Source organism: Ptychodera flava, chromosome 10 (genome assembly GCF_041260155.1).
Source record: "Ptychodera flava strain L36383 chromosome 10, AS_Pfla_20210202, whole genome shotgun sequence".
Classification (NCBI taxonomy): Eukaryota; Metazoa; Hemichordata; class Enteropneusta; family Ptychoderidae; genus Ptychodera; species Ptychodera flava.
Window position 1 is genome coordinate 5949594 of NC_091937.1, and position 22490 is coordinate 5972083.

The following is a 22490-nucleotide window of genomic DNA, read 5'->3' on the forward strand; positions in this document are numbered from 1 at the left end:
ATCTGTTTTCAATTGAGTTTCCACGTCGTTTTATACGAAAACAAAATGACAGTGGTGAGATCATATTTTATTGACAGCTGTAATGTGAAAACTATTCACATAATTAATTCGTAATTGGATATGTACTAGTAAAAACAGAAACGCATAAAAACCTGAGCTCATTTAATCGCACTTAGTATAAAGCAAAATTTCATATTTGTTCCGAAGACGGCTCTGAATATTAGGCCCTAAAGCGAACTAGGACCCATGGCGCGGGCGGTAAAAACGTCTGTACTCAAAAACAAACGCACAAAACAAAACAGCAATAAAACGAAAACAAAACAAAAGAAGATTTGCCTCCTCATATTTGTGAGGAGAAACAGGAAGGGAAATAAAGTTTACGATATATCTTTACCGTAGAGGCTGTACACAACTACGACAATTGCACTACACATGAAAGTTGTTGCGTTGCATACGAGTAAGAGTGATTTTCGAAAAGCGCCAGCTAGTGACAGCTCACAATCAGTCGTGAGCGACGAAGTGCATGCTGGGGAATACTAGAAAGATTCAACATGGCGCTTCCCGTCCCAAAGGCCCCAGGCTTCTCCCAAATGCTAAAAGATGGTGCTAAGGTAGGTATTTCATCAGAAATGCGGCGAAAAATTATTAAGTGATTGTTTGCAAAGACTTCTGACGGTTCGAGTGATCGCGCTATGGCCGCTGTCGACGAAAGTGGCAGATTGCTTTCGACCGACATGACAGTGCACATGTTCACACACAGGTCTCTATGGCATAGGCTACACACGTGTCTGGATGTCAGGCTGTACGATTTACAATGTGTAACATGAAGCACAGTTTTTAACAGGGGTGAAGGAGTGAACTCAATTTTGTAAGAATTATTGTGGCAGTATGGTGTTGGTGCCCACGTGATCATTCTTGATGCAAATTAAATGAGTATGTCGCTATTGACCTTGAAGTTGAAGCCCTTTCTAATACCACAGTTATTTTCAAAACGGAATGTCATGTCATCGAGAAGGCACCAAGATAATTCAGAAATAATGTTGGTCCATTTTAGATAAAGAAATCAGCTTTGCACAGCAGGACAACGAAGAGTCTTTCATGAATCTTGAACATCAATTTCCATCATCAGTCATGTCTTTGGTTGAGCTCATTCTGATATTGCACTGGTTCTACAAAAAAATGGAGTGATTTACACTTTTGTAGTTCTCAAATTAATTTGCATTGTCTGTTCTGTAAAGTTAATTTTTGCAACTCGTCTTATGATGAGATGTAGCTGCAGCACTGTAGCTTGAGGTTTTGGGTCTGGTTTTGCCATCCAAACCAAATACCCAGGCAAAACCTTGAAGTACAGTGCTGTAGCTAGATGAGATGTAGCATAAATTAATGGTTGAATACAGTCACTCAGGTAGAGGAGTACTGGTGATGTATTTATTCTGTTAGTAAATTTTTACACACCCTTCTCTGCGTCATGATCATACACAACTTTTTGTTTATGATATTTACCATAAGATTATTTACTGTTCATTAAATGATAAAATACTGAGAAAAGATATTAGCTTTTATCATAAATGCATAGATTAAAGGTATGGCAATCGATCCCAGGGCCTAGGAGTGGCACATGTAAAACTGTGTGTATCTTTGCATCAGAGGCGGAATAAACTATTGAGTGTATCTATTTACCCAGAAAATCTTAATCCTGACAGCTATGTGTGTACGCAACATAGAGCATAGAGCCAGTCGACTTTAGGGACACAAAAAAACACGAGGAGCAAACAGGTAGAGGTTTCGAACACAATCAATGTACCCGGTACTTCACAAATGTCTATAACTCCGCACTTTGAACATAGCTCGTAATGAACAGTGGAAAGCACGTGGGATGTGTAGACCTATAACAGCCACTTAGGTAGTTTGTGCACATTGAAGATTTTGCAGATCAACAACTTTGACGGAAAATGGACCGACGTTTCCTACCGTAATTTTTACCTCCTTCGATTCAGCACAAAATTTTCGTATGGACTATTGATACGGGATTACAGTCGTTACGTGGTGGCAAATCCTTGTCGTATTGATGACTATATACTGCGTAAACAGTCACTAAATAAACTTTGCACGCATTTACGAGCACTGAATATTTTTACCGTTTTTAATCTCAAGCCGTCCGTATACGCGTATGACGGTGGCAAAACAACACAAGGAATCTGGCGTACATTATTACTGAATTACTTTGTCCAAAAAAATTGAGTTAAAACACCCAAATGCCGAACGATCATGATACAGAACTTTGAAGGTTTCTGGACTGAACGACCCCAAACCGACCGGACCTCAGTCAACTGTGCCGGCCCGACGTCTTCTCTATCAGCGTCAACTCAACCTTTCTCTCTAGACAACTTTACCCAACAAACTGGGAATATACTTAATTTACCTTTAAAAATTCAACTGTGTATCGTATGAAAAGATTTTACCGGGGCCACGGGGCAAATCATAAAACCAACAAACCCCAACAGAAACAGTGGAATGATCATTTGTGTGCAAGGTCACTGTGTAAAAATTCTAGCTTTGAAATGTCTAGACGGTACAAAAGACGGGGCAGAATAAGAAAGATTACGACCAATGTGAAATGCCAATGCCACAGCTGACTCTATAACTTTCAGGGGCGTACATTGGTATAGAACGTAATGTTGATAGCATGGTAGTTCTGCGTCCAGTGATAAACACGATTCCCAATATACCACGGCTGTTGAAGTTGAGCTGCTGCCTTCGATCGAAAATTTTCAACACAAAGACATAATATCAATAATTTGCACGATTATAAGAGCCCGCTGTCTTCTCGCCTAATAGCTGTGATGAAGATTATTATGATAGAAGCAATTCACTGCCGAACACCTTGCTCTTCTTATACACAATGCGTAAAAATGCATTATTCCTGTTGAGAAATACGACAGCAAATATCGCAATGTGAATTTCTTACTATCTTCCTCGCAATGATTTTTGCCCACGGCCACTGGACCATTTCTGACGATTTTACTAACAGAGAATCAGTTTACACTCATCGTGGAAACACATTGCAAAGACGTTCACAAAATTTTCATCACAGGAAAGATTACCGTAATACCCCTTTCAAAGATGTGAGAAATGTATAATGGGTTGTTGTATTGAAAAATCCCGAGCTGCAGTCGCTAACTACAAAATGCTTTTTCTTCCGAACAACTTCCCGACAATTTTACAAGCACACTCCGGTGATCACATGACGGTTGTAACCGTACATGTGCTGCCGCCAATGGAGAATCAAAAGACTTCAAATCAAAAGTAAAAAAATATAGAAAAAATATCGATATCCAAGCAATGTAAAAACGAGTAATTTTGATAGGCTAAATTTATTGTATATTATAAAAAATGCCCAGGCTACTCGGAACAGCGTAAGATTATGATCTGAGTTGTTCGAATACTACACTCACACTGTAGGGTAAAAATGGGAACTCAGATCGTTATATACTGCTTCTCCCAAGCGAACCGCTTAGGCTAAAGACGGTAAAATTACCATACATGTAATTATTGTTGCTAATTTCTGTAAATTTTGCCGACTATTCGTTAGGAATTGTCAAATTTCTTGAGTTTGTCCGAAAACTTTTTCAGGGAATGACGTTAGTTTCAAGACACGTGATTGCGAACGCAATATCGATATCGGGATAGAAAAGTCAGTTACAGACAATCGAGGAAGAACAGAAAAGTCAGATAATATTAGAGCAAGTTAGTAAAAAACAAAGCTCAGAAAAACGTACAGAGAAGAACGACATCACGGCGATCTTCAGACCTTTCATCGTGTTACAGTCTGAACGGTCAACATTTGATGCTATAGTCTATGGCAAGTGTCTCTTTTTGGACAACTCCAACAGAGATGAATGGATCGCGATTTAGTTTCATCGCCCCGACCCGACAGGAAATAATGTAGCTTATGGGCACCTGTATAATCATTGCATGAACGTATCCAATGGCCGGCCACTGCATTGGCCTTTGACCGTGCATCGCCAGCAAACAACGGTTTTGGACGTCACGAGAGCAATTTTCGCCTTCTGTTAGCGGTTTAGTTATTTGTGTAGGCACAGATCGGAATCGAGTTGATTTCGGCTGAAAGTAGTTAGAAAAGTAGTTTTTCGTGCTCGGTCCAAAATGGGTCCGCATGTCGCCGGTTTTGTCCATGTAACCGTTGGTCGAGTATTTTGCTCAGTAGATAGTAAGAATCGTTTATTCATTGTTGACATCGTAATCGATCCGATATGTACACAACAAATGTTTGATCGTTTGCACTTTGCGCGTCCCCTCGTGATTGGCAGCTGTTTGAACGCTTTCATCAATTGTTCTTTGTACGCTTCAACACAGCATCGAAGCAGTTTTAGCATCAAAAAGCAACTTAAAATAGAAAAAATGAGAGAATTTCTCCAACAAGGTGATTCCACAAGTATTCACAAAACGTAATATGTTGGGACAGTGCTTTAATTTACACCATGATTCTTGAAGGATCCAGATTTTCAGGAGCATTCGTTGACGCTGCTACCATGTGCCACTCATGTTGGATTATGAATGCTCAGGGAGATAGGGGGTATTTATAGGCTCCCCCTGCCTTTAACTAAAATTGATTATCTTGGTGTAGGGGTGGGGTGTAGTCTCTTGATGAATCACCCTTTCAACTGAGATGAGTTGTAGCTATAAGAATGTTCATTCCTTTTAGGCATAAAATGCAACTTTTGCTATTTCATATATCTACCATAATAATATATCTGACTAGAAACTTCCGGCTCGAAAGCTTTAAATTGGTGTTGTACACACATTCATAAATGTAGTAACATCAGAAGCATTTGACCACCCCTCATCTTTCTGCAGGCTGATTTGGCTCTGTTTTGTTTACTCATATTTAGTTTACTACCACTTTGTTGTTTCTAGCGATTATTTCTAAAACCTGTTGTGGCAACAAAATCATTGCCATGCAAAAACAAGTTTGTGATGATCAACTTAAGCTATATCAGCTGGTTAGACTGGAGACAAATAGTTAAGTGTGGGCAATGCTGAAAGAAATCTAGATTTTATGTCCTGATTTCTGTACTTTTTCGTAGTCTTCACCTGTGTTTTCCTCAATCGATATGTGTACCGGTACTCTATTTCTTGACAGCACTTTCATGGCTTAGAAGAAGCAGTTTACAGAAACATCGATGCTTGTAAAGAATTAGCCAAGACAACGCGGTCTGCATATGGCCCTAATGGAATGAATAAAATGGTGATAAACCATATAGAAAAGTTATTTGTAACAAATGATGCAGCAACAATTATTAGGGAGTTAGAGGTAAGTTTCACTGCAGAACTGCAAATTTAAAATTCTGTTCAAATAATTGTAGTCCTATATTTTTGATGTCAATATTATATACATGGAAATAGAGGTCATGAATATAGCAGGAGCCTAACGGAAGATTAGGATTTTCATTGTACAAGTATGTATAGTCAACAGTTTATTTTTTTCAATATTCATATATCTTTTCCAAAGGGTAGTGAAGTAAATACCAATTGATCAGTTTAAACAAGACGCCTTTAAAATCTAAGTAAATCATACACTGAAATTCAATTAATTCTATCAAAAATTGTGTTACAAGATTGCGCTGATCTTGTGAGCTAATCATTATTGTTACTACTGTGTGTTCATGATGATGTAGCAGGGGTTTCATTAAGAGCCGGCAGCCGGCGAAATTGACCGGTTACTCTCACGATTTCGCCGGCTACTTTTTCAGAAAATTTGAACTCTTTTATAGCTAAAATATTTTTACCGTCTGAAAAGATACGGACAAGTTTCACAAGCTGTGTAATCAAACTTTCAACGGCTTTTATGTGAAACAAAATTAGAAGACGAGCGACTACTACGATCGCCTTGTACTACGATGCAGCACGATCTTGCCTATACTGCCTCAATAAAAATCGAATTGCAACGGATGATTCTATTGGCTATCTGAATTGCTGATTCCTATGTGGTGACCTTTATATACGCCAATGAAAATGTGCATACTACACCTGTCAGCCGTCGTTAGCTCAACTCAAAATGGTCGATGAACAAATGAAGACGGAAGCGATCGCAAGGGCAAGCTTCGCTGTACGATCTTCGGTTTTGAAGTGAGCCGAGAAACAAGAGAAGGATAATTACGTGGATTTAAACCGTTTTCGAAGGCATTGACCTGATTTTTTTCACACGAGAAAAACTTCCGATTACAGTTCGAATTTTAGTAAGCCGACGTGCGTTGCACTGTAGTAGGCATAAATTGAAGGTATATAACAGCTGGTCGTACGATATGTACTGCTTTCGGTCTATCCACGCAAATAAGAATCCACCCAGAGAGGTTAAAATGTGATCAGACATTAAATTCACTTCAAAACCGATCGTCAGGTTAAATCCAAATGTGAGCTTCTGAACGTACAAATTTTCATATCAAGGTTCTTACTTTGCATACCCATATAGTCAAATAACCTTGAGGGTCTTTGTTTCTGTTTGCGGAATATGGTTACGATTGTCTTTGTACTCACATTTGGTATACCAATGTGAGGTTATCATATAAGCTGAATTGATTTGCATGTCTGTATATTTGTGGGTATGTGCGGATGTATGTCCATCACACACAAAGGCTCCCATACTGCCAAAGCTACCGCTCAGTATTTAGTGTACAGGTAGATGTAGGGGTTGAGATGTGAATTTGTTCAAATGAACACATCAGTGTCAAAAATGTGCAAATGAGGTAAGAAAAAGGGAAATCCTGCAAATGTGCTGGAGTTGTGGCATGTCAATTAAAGACAGGCTAACTCCACTGACTTGACTCATTTCCTGTCATTGTTTATGAATTGTTACATATTAACAGACTGCTGAAACCATAGACAGAAGAGGGGAGGAAGACCATCAGTAGAGGGGAGGAAGACCGTCTATGGTCAAACTAAGAGGGCGCTAGCTGCCTTTCTGCTATGCATGTTGCTAAAGTTGACATCTTGTACCTAAAGTTTCTGACCTTAATTACTTTTGTCATTCTTGTTTTTCTGGTTTAAATATTTCTTGTTGTTTTTCTGGTTGTACTGTGCAGAATGATTGTCATAACATCAACGTAGAATTTTCCTGCACTGAACAGATAGAAACAACATTTAATGTTGATCTTTGGTACCCATACTGGTATATACCAATTTGATCAAATGTGAGTGACATCGTATAATTGCGGTATTTTTTATCATTATTGTTATATAACTTATCTTTTTGCCTCCCGAGTGGTATAAAAGTTCTTCATCTACAGATTTTATACCAAACCTGAGGGCTCTTAATTTTAAGCATAACATTATACATTAATGAAAAGTTTTTCATTTACTGTGCTTAAAATATGAGTGTTTCATCCAGGATGGCATCAACAAGGGAGATTTTCCCCTTTACCAGAAAATTTCGGGGGTATTTCACTAGTTCATGTGTTCTACTTGTACCTTTAAGGTGTGACTGGCACCATTTCATTGGGGATGGGGGAGTGGTCCCCCTTGACAAATTAATTGGGGTGCCAACATTTCAATAGAGGGGGAATCCCCTATCCCCTATCAAGATGTAACACTGTATAATACCATCTACATATCAAATCTATATCATTAATAATAGTGAATTATTATAGTTACCTCCTAAAAGTATAGAGGCTCTAAAGACTTCAGTTTAATTGTTCAAATATTGTCAACATTACCACATTTTATCATTTTATATTATGAATTATCATATTTAGGCCTAATCTCCCAGGAAAATGGCTTTTATGATATGAACACTAATTGCCCTGGAACACTGCTGACAATGCTCCTGAAAATACTAGAAATTCAGGTGACTGTGGGCTGTAAAAAGTAAATTTTAGCTCATTTTTCAGGGTTTCCGGCCTTCCGGACCCTCCCCCAACGACGACCACTTTGTGGTCATGGCAGCTGCAAGCCGCCTACTTTTCCATTCTGGCCCCCTACTTCAAAACTTAATGAAACCCCTGATGTAGTACTAGAGCTATTGTGAATTGTGAAACTATCATATAAAGGGATAATTGAATCCTATAGTCCAATGTCAGGCATCACAAAATGCTTTTCTTTGAACAGTGATTGTTCTAATGATCCAACCTACCAGGGAGTACTAGGGCTGTTGTTGTACAAAGGGTGTACATATGTAGGACTAGCAAACTAAATTTTAGGATCATTTTATGTCAGGCAATGCTCTATGCAGTGTTCCCAATAAATTTTCATGACAAAAAAATTGTCATGTCATGATGTGAATGAGTTTCTTTTGACTTCCCTTGTGCTTCAATGACTCTGGGGGAACACTGCTACACTATGCCCCCATACATACTTTGTGGTATTTTCTTTAGAACCTCATTATTGTGGACATATGATGACTACATGGCTCTTCATGGCATATCAGATGGTTATCTACCAGTAAATATATCTGTCTCATTAATCCATAGGTACAGCATCCAGCCGCCAAAATGCTGGTCTTAGCATCACAACAAATGGAACAAGAAATTGGTGATGGCACCAACTTTGTGTTAGTATTTGCCGGAGCATTGCTAGAAAATGCAGAAGAGCTGCTGCGTATGGGCCTCTCGCCGACAGAGGTAATTGAAGGTTATGAAAATGCTGGAAAGAAGGCAGTTGAAATTCTTCCAGAGCTCTGTTGTGGTTCTATCAAAGATTTACACAGCAAAGAAGATGTGATAAAGGGCCTCAAGTCATCAATCATGAGTAAACAATATGGAAATGAAGATTTCTTTGCAAAACTTGTAGCTGAAGCATGTCGTAAGTGTACCACTCTTTCATTATCTGCTTCGCATAGCACCAACTGTACCTTGGAGTGGCAGTGTATTTGAAGGTGATCTTGTTTTCCTTCATTAATCTCCCTGTGCTAAGGGCTTGAAGGCTTTTTGTTTATAAATATAAAAAGATATCCCTGTTGATGATATAAATTTGTCACACGTTAGAACTATCCATCTACTTCCTTGCTTCCTTTTTACTAGCTGTGGAAACGCAGCTATCTGTTGGCGGGGTAGCAGGGAATGGCTATGCGGGTCAAAGGTCAACCCGCCACGGATAGCTGCGGGCCAACTGCCATCGAAAGTAGGTCTATTATGACGACACAACCTGTATCGGAACTTTGAACAGCAAAATAAACCAAGTGAGCATAATTCAATAAAATGACCTATACCTGCCTGAACTCTGATTATTGCTCATTCCCTAACTCCTTTTGTGAACAAAATTTCTGGTTCGTTTACGTAATTCGGCCGATTTTCCAAGGAGTACTCAAGATTTTCACTCCAGCAGCGAACTTTGACTTCTATTGATATGCTAATAAGGATGTCGCTCGTTCGAACGTGAATAGCGTGACGGTCGGTCAGATCTTATTAGCATATCAATAGAAGTCAAAGTTCGCTGCTGGAGTGAAAATCTTGAGTACTCCTTGGAAAATCGGCCGAATTACGTAAACGAACCAGAAATTTTGTTCACAAAAGGAGTTAGGGAATGAGCAATAATCAGAGTTCAGGCAGGTATAGGTCATTTTATTGAATTACGCTCACTTTGGTTTATTTTGCCATTCAAAGTTCCGATACATGTTGTGTCGTCGTAATAAACCCACTTTCGATGGCAGTTGGCTTCACAGCTATCCGTGGTGGGGTTGACCTTTGACCCGCATAGCGATCCCCGCTACCCCGCCAACAGATAGCTGCGTTTCCACAGCTACCTTTTTACATGAAAGTGATTTCAGAGAAGGAAGATTATTGTGCATCTACATGTCACCCATAGTTATTAAATGCCTTTACCTTGTAAACATAGATCTTATATTCTAAGGACAGTTATACATGATGGTATTTTAAGACCGTGCATAACTGAGGGTCAATCACCAGAGGATCAGATTGTATCACAGATTTCCATCTGCAATATGGAGATACAAGTGTGACATGGAGAGCCGGATTGTTTGATGCATATTGTGTCGTGAATACTCATTCCTTATGCACAGGGTTGGATTGTATAATTTAGTGGTTAAAAATATCGCAATTCATATGTTCTGTTAAACTGAATCTGATGAGGTACATGGGTGATGAAAAGAGAATGGCTTACCCTTTTCCTGCCAAGTCGGTGAAAATCCGCTTGAAATTCGGTGTAGCTAGAAGCTGAGCAGACACGGCCGTTATCCTCCTAAGGCGGGGAAATCGGGCTCCTTTTTGGTACCCCCTTTCCTGCCTAGTCGACGGAACTACGTGTAGCAAACCCTTGCTCACGGCTAGGGGTCGTTCGAGGACAGGTTTTGGGCGAGGAACGGCGTTTGCTCTCGAAATGGGTTCACAGGGAGTCCAAGGACAGGGAAAGGTGCAGAAACCTGTCCGCCAGTCCCCCACACCCGAGGGGGGCTGGTTTTTTTTTAACGCTTTTTAGCGGACTTGGCAGGATAGCATGGTGACGTTTTCTGGCGGAGTTGGACGTACTTGGCTGCCTGGCACTATACAGATTGCTGCCGAACTTGACCAACTCGGCAATGCTAATCTAGAAGGCTACCTCTTGCAAACGACTTGGCAGATATGCCGATGGTGCGAGACGAAAGTCACTTATTCAGTTGTGCGTGACTGAAAATGAGAATGTATTTTTGACGGGACGGCTCGACTTGTTCCTCCCATGGAACGGATATGAACGACTCGGAATACCATTACAAACTGGTGTCCGACGTACTAAGCTGGGCTTCAGCTCTGCAAGTTCAAGCCAGGCAACGTCCTTCACTGCCTTGGCCGTGCCATTCAATGGACGTAGCTTTGGATTTTTTATTTATTCCACCGTCCGAAGTACTGGCTCTGGTTTGCAGGCAAACGTATCCTCTTGCCGACGCATTGGTAACTACGTACGCTGTTGCGTACAGAGAATTCAAAAGGGCACATGAGGTCAATATGCTACATGTACGGGGATACCGTCTGCATTTAGCAGGGACTGCTTTTGTTATGCAAACCAGCTAGCAGTACAATATGGCTGCCAGCATGTGGACACGTCGATGGCTAGAACAATGGAAGCATATTGCGTTGCACCCGTGCATCGCAAAAGTGAACTGAAGACTTGGGGGTAGTGACTGGTTATCGCTGGTTAGCTGCAGCCCAAGCCATGTCGGTACAAACCCGTACCTGACTGAGGACCACTCGATTAAGTCAGTAATGAACGGTAACACTCGTAAGCCAACTCCCAACTGAGCTGGCAAAACTACGTAAAGCTGTGCTTCAATGGCTCAGCCATGTCGTTAATACAACGGCAAAAACGTAGTTTTTGTGCTACACTGCCAAGTCGTTGGAGGTACGTATTCAATTGACCCTACCCTGGGGAAACAGGACAGGTTTGACGGTGCTGCTGCACCCCTAGCACGACCCTCAGGGTCTCTGACTAACAGACGAGTGAGGTGATGTTTGTGCCTAGCGGACGTACGTAATACTGAAGGAGTTTATTTCCGAAAAAATAAACATGAAACGGCAATAAAATGACGCACTCCCAGGGGCAAACAAAGCCGGTGACCTCAATTTTTTTCTGCAGCAACCCTTGAGCTCCTTCCCCTGTCTACGGGCATGTAGAAATTATCGAAGTCTAACACGTATAAGTACGGCTAAAACTACCCTGAAAATGGGCGATTTCTGCCAAAATGCCTGGCAGGATAACATGCAGGAGAGCCAATCTTTTGCAGGCACATATGATGGGGCGGTTTTCTACTGACTTGGGAGAATAACGGACAAGGGCGCTCGGCAGGAAAAGGTTAATGCTAGTTCAGACAGGTGCCTAGGGCCTTACTGTCAACAGTCTGTCATTTTTTCAAATCATCTTGTATTTTTGACAAATTTGAAATCAATAAAGACATCCATGTAGACAAGTTGCATGGTTTGAAAGCAATGGGTAAAACAATCCAGGAATTAAAACCATGATAAAACCATGATTCTTTCTTTTGCTTTTAATTTGATGCTGTAGTGTCTAAATGACATTTTGAGTTGCATAATTAGTGTCGACCCTGTAATAGGTAAACTGCAATTGATATATTCTGAACAGTAGAAGTATAATTGCCCTAATTGCACTATCATCATATTTCATGTAATTTACCATAATTTTGCATAACTCGTCTACATCTATGGAATTTAATCAGTGTTCATACTTTGTCCGTATATTTTGCACTATTTATTTTAGTGTGAACTTTCTAATTGTGCTAAATGTTGATAAATGTAGGCTACAGTGTGGAAGCTCTTTGAATGTCTGTGATGTTCAAGCACACCATCATAGCCCTGAAAAATTAAACTGAATCCATGTAACTACTAGAAATCTTGCCAGCCACATACAATTTGCAAAATTGCTTTGTCTGTCATCAGATGCCAATTGCTTTCAAAATGTATTTGGAACCTTCCATGAGATGAAGAGTGTTTAATCACCCTTCCAATATGGTAGATAGATCATTTAAAACTCCTTGAAAATTGCTGAAGAGCTCCTAGAAAGTCTTTGAAATAAATGTCAGTAACTTTACATTTCCCAACGCTGCTCAAAGTAATGTCATGATGCTAATTTAGATGTTAGTGATCCAAGAAACCATTATTCGGCATTTCATTTGTCTTCTCAATTCTGTTTTCATCCATGTATGTGATGAAATGTTCTTCTGTCTGATAGCAGGATATTGATTCAGATCCCTTCAGATCATGGTATTATACAAACTTATATAGTGGTAGTGACCTAAATTTTACTCACTCTTTCAGTTTCTGTGTATCTGAAGAATGGTACCTTCAATGTTGACAATGTTAGAGTTGCCAAGATTTTGGTAAGTTTATGATAGTAACTTTGTACACACACCTTGCTATGTAGCAGTCATCCAAAAATGTACAGTATTTATTTGGAAAAAATGCATCGCAAAGTTTCCTAGTTTGCATCACTTACAGAGGCAGTAAGAAGTAGCTCCTCTGTGTTTCAGTAAACTCCTACAACATCCTGCTCACTGATATTCATCCATCTTCAGTTGTACGATCCATTGTAACATCACAACTTACAGTAATCTGCAACTGACTGCCTAACACACGCATGAAGTTGAAGTTTTGAATTTCTCTCTGCCCTTTAAACTTTTTGGGTTTCACAATCAAACAGAAAAATATGGGCTATTGCACAAAATTTGAGTAAAAGCAGCAAAAAAGCTCAAATTCACTGACTTTTAAATTCAGTGTGACTGCCATACTATTTGTAATCTTGGGAAGAGAAAATGATTTTCTTATTTTCAAGAAGTGAGATTTTGAACTGTGACTTTCTCTATTGAATCCAAAAGGAAATGAAAATGCAAAAAATTGTTAACAAGGCACACACATTCTGCTCAAAATATTTTCACCAAATAGTGGGTAAATAGTATTTATGAAACCATGATGTGTTAAACTCTTGATGTTTGAATCACAGAGTTCTTGTGACCTATTGCTAGAAAAGTGGGATATTGTTCGTGATATAGGATGGGATGAAATCTTTTGCTTCAAGTATTTGTTACCGGGATCAATATATATCTATCGATGACATATTCTCAGAGGAGGTACTGACTTCCATTTCAATTGTAACTGATTGTCTTTTCTTTCCACACGTCAGGGATCGGGTGTTCTGAGCTCCACTTTCCTGCAGGGAATGGTGTTTAAGAGGAATGTGGAAGGAAACATTACCAAGATGGAGAATGCAAAGATAGCCTGTTTCTCCTGCCCTGTAGACACTACACACACAGAAACTAAGGTGAGAAATGGCATGCTTTGATTTCATCTCCAGCAGTCCTGATGTATCTCAGTACATGAATATCCTGTGTAATCGCTTCCACTGTACCAGTTTGTCAATACCACTCCCTGTCTATATATCCATATGAATGAGTGAACTCAGAGACTGTACATCATAGTTACTGTATTCGCAATGGTGATTTTATCACAATAATGGAAAGAGTCGTAAATATTTTTCTCACTTGCCGTTCATAGATAGTACAAATGCTCATATAAGCTGCCAAGATAATTGTGTAAAGAATAATTTCACGAAGTGCTATTCAGCTTGTGAGTTTCACAAACTTCTGCTCTGATTATTGTACACGTTAAGTATCATTTTTTTTGTACTCAGCCAGTAAACAGATTCTCATTTATTGTTGGATTATTAGAGACCGGTATTCAGTATGCCAGTTGTCACCAGCTATGTGTACAAGAGTGTGGTACAACTGAACTTTGTGACTTTGCGGGCATGCTAAACTATATTTCATGCATCATAAAATTATAGGTCTGGAAAAATCATGTGGAGGCAATATCATTTAGTCTCATGTAGCTTTGAAAATAATTCTTTTATACGAGAAACAACATACATATCTGGATTAGAAACACTTATCCAAGTGCATCAACAATGTAGTTACTTTGTTATTATTCTGCCAACAGGGTACAGTTTTAATCAAATCTGCAGAAGAGTTGAAAACTTTCAGCAAAGGAGAGGAAAGCCAACTTGAAGAGGTAAGGCACTGAAGACATACAATGTGTATCATAGAATGCACAACACATTAGTGTTCACGTATGCAGAATATATTAAAAGTATTGTTGAAGTATGCAATTCTATGGTAATGACTCAAGTTGTGTAGATGTGTGTTGACCTTGACAGTGGCCTTTAAAAGTGGTCCTAAGTGGCTTCCTTATACACATGTCAAGCCTATATTATAATATTTTTTAGCTACTATAGACTATAGTCTATAGAAGCTATTGGGATGGGTATCCGTCCGGCGTCCGTCGTCAGTCTGTATGTATGTATGTATGTATGTATGTATGTATGTATGTATGTCCGTTTGTGAGGCGTCCGTCCACTCAAATATCTTGAGAACCGCAGTACTTACTGATTTGATATTTGTTGTGTAGATTAAAAATACGATTTTGAGAAACTATTTTTTTTAATTTTTTGATATTGTTGAAAATAGGCAAATTAATGCCAAAAAAGGTGTTTTTGGTAAAAAATCTTCTTCTTCATAACCGCTGGTCAGACAGCTTTGTTATTTGGTATACAGGTCCCTAGGGGTAACCCAACTTAGACTTGTTCAAATTGTGATGAAATATGCAAATCTGTATTTTTAAGGAATTTTTTTGTCATTTTGGTCAAAATTTGACTAACATTGTATGTAATTCTTGTACTGTATAAACCCTATCAATTCACCCAGAAAAAAATAATTAATATGATTTTAAATAATTGAATTAATTAGGAAATCATCAAAGCCAAAATAATTTTAGTGTAGAATTATCAGAAAGTTCAACTTTTTTTGACAGTTCATAGTGAAATGCTTACCATCTTGGAGGATTAAAACATGTAAAGGCAACTTTCCTGAATCCCAACTTTGACATATTCTGAACCGTCATTTATTGTGCCCTGTATGTTATCTAAAAGAAATTGCTCAAAATAGTCAATAGAGAGAGATAGAGATAGAGAAAGTTCTAATTTCTATTTATGGTTGACTTGGTAAGGATAAAATAAAATTACTTTTTGAGGAAAAAATAGAGTGGTCAATTAAAAGAGTGGTCAAAGTGATAGGGTTTTTATGGTAAAGCTGGGCTGTATAAAGATTCCTCATGTGCTATTTATAGCAATTATGCAATCTGTGTAAACAGTGCAATGAAAGTGTAACATGATTCCTTATAATGCTTTTGATGACCTTGAACTTCTTAAGTTTCAAACCTTTGTCTCTTCAGTGTGCTTTCTCTGAGTATGTACAGTCTCAACTTATTAAACAGAACTCACAATGTTAATCAAAGATATCCACCTTCTTCATCAATACATGTGTCACAAAAGGTTATTCTGTACATAACTCAACAGAGCTCTGTCAACTGTTGAGTTGCTTGTTCTTTCAAAACCGCTGGTCAGACAGCTTTAATATTTAGTTTACTTGTCCGTAGGATGACCTTAGTGAGATAATTTCATACAGTCAGGAAATACTTAATTTTGTATCCATGTCTATAGTAGCTTCAGGGACTTTGGCCCTATTTTTTCTTTTATATACAAAGTCTCTGGCATTTCTATCCCAGTAATGCTTCGCAAACCATCATGTGCTTAGCTCACACTTCATTTATATTATAATTTTTGGATCAAGATTTGGTGGTATTCAAGTAGGTATGTTAACCTAAACATTTCAAAATAAATAAAGGGCGTCTCTATGTACATTGGAATTCAAACTATGACATTGGTCGAAGCAGCCGCCATGATTTGTGTCGAGAGGTTACCATACTTGCTCAGTGTACCCAGAGATGATGCTGAAGACATGCTGTTCTCAATGCAATGTAATTTAGGATCAATTGATGTGATGTTATCAAAAAAGTGTATCTTTAAAATAATAATACAATGTACAATAATTGACGATGAAAAGTGTACTAGCACTAAGAATTGAAATTTCAAATTTTACTCTGCACAAGGTCAGGGGTCAGCCCTATTTTGATTCTACTTTGAGTGACTTGTATGTCATTTGCTCAGATTGAGATTTTCTTTCTTCACAGCTTATCAAAGGCATTGCTGATGCTGGCTGCAATGTTGTTGTATCTGGTGGCAAAGTCGGTGACATGGCACTTCACTTCCTCGATAAGTATAACATCATGGTGGTCAGATTGACTTCCAAGTGGGATCTACGCAGACTCTGCAAGACCATTAAAGCCACTGCCCTTCCAAGACTGACCGCACCTACCTCAGAAGAAGCTGGACACTGTGACATGGTCAGAGTGTCTGAAATCGGTGACACTGCTGTTGTGGTCTTTGAACAAGAGAAAGAAGAGAGTGGTATCTCTACCGTTGTTATCAGAGGCTCCACTGATAACATCATGGATGACATTGAAAGGGCTGTTGATGATGGTGTAAATTCTTTCAAGGTTTTGACAAAGGTTAGTTTTTCATAGATTTTGCGACAGGCTCTATCATTGTCATTGTGATCATCATCAACATCATCATCATCATCATCATCATCATCATCATCATCATCATCTTCTTCTTCCTGGGTTCCTCACCATCTCAATCACCATCTTCATCATCAAGTCATCATTGTAATCACCATTAGCATTATCAATGGTACTACCACCCTCACTGGTCATCATCATCATCAACATCATCGTCATCATCAACATCATCACCATCATCATCATCTGGTGGCTTTCAAAATATAATTTATTGGCATGTAGGGCATATAGTGGTAATTTTGTCGATATGTAGTGATGTTGAAACGTACATTCATTCATTCAGTGTCAATGTAACTACAAAGCAGCAACCAGTTTGTTTGGACAGGGCAGGAATTAAGCCAAGGTTGTTACATGTATTGCTCATGGTGTTAATGTTTTCTCTGTCCTATCTTTCTCTACAATGGACATCAGGATAAACGGTATCTCCCTGGAGCTGGTGCTACAGAAATTGAATTAGCTAAAAGACTGACCAAATATGGTGAGAGCTGTCCTGGATTGGAGCAGTATTCGATCAAGAAATTTGCCGAGGCCCTTGAAGACATTCCCCGTTGTCTGTCGGAAAATGCTGGTGTCAAGGCCACAGAAGTGTTGTCAAAGTTGTATGCTGCTCACCAAGAAGGCAAAGTTAATGCAGGATTTGATATTGAGGTTGGTTGTGCTATTCACAATAAGAACATTGCAATGATGCAGGAAATGAGTTTGTTCAAGACACAGTGACTCTTGTTCAACGATATGTGGTGTTGGTTTCCTATTTTGAAAATAATGAGATAATAATTAAGAGCCAAATATGAACAGTGGTGTATTATATATTTATTCAGTACATCACAGAGAATAGTGAAAGTAACTATGGTTGATAGAAAAATGTAATTTGCAACAGTGTTTTTATATAAATCTTTCTGTGGGATGGGTTTACAGCACAAATGACCATCCACATACAGCTCTTGAAATTTTCAAATATTTCTCCAAGATGAGACATATATTATTATTGTTTATTTTCAAACAAGACAGTTATGATTTAGTGAAACTTTGTCACAGTTGAATAATATGCATTGAAATATATCTACACCAAAAGTCAGTCTGATGTTCAAACTACTAAAGACATCAGGGCAGAAACCACCCTTGAATGACTAGGTGTCCCTGTATATGGAACATGAAATCAATGTTTCGTGCCAGAAGTTCAGAGAGATGAGCAGAGTAGCCATCCACTCTGTTTTGAAGTGCGGTGGCTTACCACCCAAACAAGAAGGTATGACACCAAAATGATCGCCTACTAACATAATCTGTGTCATTCTGATACACAGGCAGAGGGCGCTGCAGTGAAGGATGTAGTTGAGGCAGGTATCTATGATCTGTTTCTGACCAAGCACTGGGGACTCAAGTTTGCAGTAAATGCTGCTGTAACTGTCTTGAGAGTTGATCAAGTAAGTTGTAGAAGTTGTTATTTAAGGTAGAATGCACCTCGGGGACAGACATTCGGGCTCTCAAACTTTTATAATTCTCTTCTGATATACCACATGTGGGGGTTCATTTTAAAGCTCTTGGTGAAAGAAAACGTTTCCATGGCTTAGTTTTTCGAAATTCGAAAATTTTTATTTTTTTCAATAGAGTTAACACAGGGATGGCGGCCATTTTGAATTTCTAATATCGGTAAATCTTGGGTAATTTGTTTCTCTAGTACCAAAATTTGCACGGTGACCCCCTATTTTTATTCTTGATTTTGAAAGAGAATGATTGAAAGATTCCTTGAGGAAAGTTATAGCAAAAGTATAAGTCTTTCACTTTCGAGGTGCATACTACCTTAACCCTTTCACCACCATGGTTCCACCCAAACCCATTGTTATCAATAGTCATCTTGGACCTGTATACAGGGAACTGGGGGTGAAAGGGTTTTAACCCTTTCACCACCATGGCTTGTCCCAAATCCATTGTTTTCTATGGTAAAGTTGGACCTGTATACAGGGAACTGGGGGTGAAAGGGTTAAACAATAAACCACGTCAAACAAGAGGTATATCATGAGATTTCGACAAGTTCACAACTTAATGTGCATGAGCAATGGTGAATGCTTGCATGGAGTGAACTGGTCAAAACCTATTAGTATATTTATCGCTAGTGGTTCACTTGATATTATGACCAGAAATTAATGTGTGAGACATAAAATGAATTTTTCTCCAACCGAGAGTTCATGCGTGTTCTACCTGTGCTATATCATGAATAGAGCATGGTCATTTTCACATATTGACAAATCAGATTGCTGTATTGTCACTCAAAATGCTGGTATGATATAATACCCAATATAACCTCCTTTCTACCCATTGCTAACTGTGCTATATCACAAATAGAGCATGGTCATTTTCACATATTGACCAATCAGATCGCTGTATTGTCACTGTCAAAATTCTGGTATGATATAATACCCAATATAACCCCCTTTCTACCCATTATTACGTGACCTACGACCCATTATCAGCTGTTCCTAAGTCATGTCAGCATACTAATGTATTAGCTTTGGCAGATATGGCAGAGTATAGTGTTAGTTTGCACCAGATGGTGTACTGCCACCAAGCACTCACCAAGTTTGCCAAACAAAAATATATCCTTTTCAAAGTATTTTGAAATTCCATTGAAAGGTTTGAATGAAGGAATCCTGGTCTGTATAAATGCCTTAGTCATAAAGTTGTTGATAAGTTTGTAAGAAAAAGTCCTTCAGTGCAAGGAAATGCCATTGTATTCTCGCATTTATGAACACATCCATTCTTCTGTCGTATCAACTTAAGCGTTATTATTCTAGGAACCAATTACTGCCAGTTTCAGTTTGTAATGGTTATTTTGAATGAAGAAGTGCCATTATTAAAACAAGGGGGTGTACAGTCACAATATTGTGTGTTCATTGTTGACATGAACTAATACCTTGTTTATTTATTTGTTTGTTTGTATAGATCATCATGGCAAAACCTGCTGGTGGTCCGAAACCAAGGCAACCGGGACCAATGGATGCTGATGATGACTAGGAAGTTTCCAAAATAATGCATGTAATTTGGGGGGGAAATTATGTCAGAACATGAAATTCCAATTTGAATGTAGACAAATCAGAAAACTTGTACTGCACTGTATGTGTGTCTGTCTGTCATGTCGGATGATTCTAAAACGCAAACATTTTTTTCTGAGAAACAAGAAAAGCATGGACACTTTAAAAGCTATTTAAGTATATAGATGTGTAGTTCTTAAAATGTTGGGGAAGTTACAGTTTTGTGTCATGAACTGAATCAATTTTGCGCACATATACGGGCATTGCATTTGCTTGTCGTCAAAGATGGACACATGTCTAGTCCAATGGGGACAACTAATATGGATGAAAAGTTTCAAGAGTTCAGTACCCGATAAATTGTAATGATAAATAAAGCTAGAGTATTACCATGAATTTACTCTGCTGTAAAAGATTGCATCTAGTATTTCAAAAAGCAATGGAATGATTTTGTCTCCCTTGTAATTATTTGCTGGTCATTTTTGTATAGAAGATGCTCTCATCTACTTATTTTTACTGTACTCTCCAATGTCACAGCATCCCTTCAACACTTCAATCGCTTATCCTTTCTTGATGTCTTCAAAATCTTTGTATCAACATTCATTGTATGCAGATGATGTGAAAAACTTCAACATTGTCAAAGGTCTATGTAGCCCCTATTGAAGCAGAAATCCACCTTGTCTTTTTTGAAGTGATGTGGTTGTAAATTTGCCTTTTTTAAGTTTTTTTGTCTTCACCCTGTGTTTCATGTGTGCTGTACATGCCCTTTCTCTTTTTTGTATTTTTTTTTTTTGCAATAAAACATCTTCAACAAAGATTGCGTATCGTGTAAGTCTTTTTGATTAGTGTGTGTCAGTCCTAGGTTTGCAGTGGTATTCCATTCGTTTTTGATTGAAGTCAGTATAATTTCTGAGTGACCATAGCATGCCTCCGAGCCTTCAACAAAGTTAACAAAAGTAGTGTTTTCATGTTCTGAATCTAGGTAGGGAAAATAGGTGTGCTACAAAAGGACATGTATCTTTAAGCAAGAACTAATCAATAATTCAGCCAACACAACAAGTAAAAGTTTGAGTTGTGTCCACACACACATTATGAAATACCACTATGCCATAAACATTACACTTCAACTGAAGGTTTTGTATTTGTTCTGAAATCTGAAACTGCCCTCTTGCAAAAGTTTTCAGTCTGTGTAGTCAGTTATTTCTACAAATGTGTCCTCTGTGTCAGATATTGCACTTTCTTAAAGCCATAGAAGTAGCTACTTTTTAGTCCCCGCGGACGAAGTCCGGCGGGGACTTATAGATTGGGTCCCGTCCGTGTGTCCGTCCGTCCGTCCGTCCGTCATCAACAGTTTCTCAGACACTGCCAAACCAATTTTGTTCAAACTTGGCACAAAGGCATAGAACTATGACCTACAGATGCACATCGATTTATTTTGCAATACGATCCAATATGGCCGCCAGGCGGCCATTTTATTACAATTTTTTCATGTATGGAGCCATAACTCAGACATGTTTCAACCGATTTTATTCAAAGTTATTACAAGGACATTGACCAATGTCATAGATATGCAGGTCAATTTGTTTTGTGATATGATCCAATATGGCCGCCAGGCGGCCATTTTATTACGATTTTTTCATGTACAGAGCCATAACTCAGGCATGTTTCAACCGATTTTATTCAAAGTTGGTAAAAGGACAATGACCAATGTCATACATATGCACATTGATTTGTTTTGTGATACGATCCAATATGGCCGCCAGGCGGCCATTTTGTTTCGATTTTTTCATGTACAGTGCCATAACTCAGGCATATCTCAACCGATTTTGTTCAAACTTGGTACAAGGACATTGACCTATGTCATATATGCATGTCAATTTGATTTGTGATACGATCCAATCTGGCCACCAGGCGGCCATTTTATTACGATTTTATCATGTACAGCGCCATAACTCAGACATGTTTCAACAGATTTTATTCAAAGTTGGTACAAGGACATTGACCAATGTCATATATATGCGTGTGGATTTGTTTTGTGATATGATCCAATATGGCCGCCAGGCGGCCATTTTGTTATGATTTTTTCGTGTACAAAGCCATAATTCAGGCATATCTCAACTGATTTTATTCAAAGTTGGTACAAGGACATTGACCTATGTTATACTTATGCACATTGAATTGTTTTGTGATACGATCCAATATGGCCGCCTTGTGGCCATTTTTTTACGACTTTCCATGTCCTGAACAATAACTCAGACATGTATCAAGCAAATTTATTCAAAGTTGGTACAAGGACATTGACTTATAGTATACATAAGTACATTGATTTGTTTCTCGATATGGTCTGATATGGCAACATGGTAGCAATTTTGTTATGGTTTTTTTCATGTCGAGAGCCATAACTCTAGCAAGTCTCAACTGATTTTATTAGTTTGTACCTGGACATTGACTTACATGTATGTAATACATATACGTGTTG

The 22490-nt window shown here is 38.6% G+C and overlaps 1 protein-coding gene across 1 annotated transcript; it reads left to right on the forward strand.

The window, feature by feature from the left end:
• Positions 1 to 508: 508 nt before the first annotated feature.
• LOC139141852 (T-complex protein 1 subunit theta-like) lies at positions 509 to 20828 on the forward strand. The gene is made up of 10 exons (XM_070711592.1): positions 509 to 611; positions 5165 to 5335; positions 8487 to 8817; positions 12777 to 12838; positions 13639 to 13776; positions 14451 to 14522; positions 16539 to 16916; positions 17400 to 17636; positions 18290 to 18409; positions 19926 to 20828. Exons 1-10 carry the CDS (start codon positions 552 to 554, stop codon positions 19995 to 19997), a joined length of 1641 nt encoding a protein of 546 aa, XP_070567693.1. The 5' UTR covers positions 509 to 551; the 3' UTR covers positions 19998 to 20828.
• The last annotated feature ends 1662 nt before the right edge of the window (positions 20829 to 22490 follow it).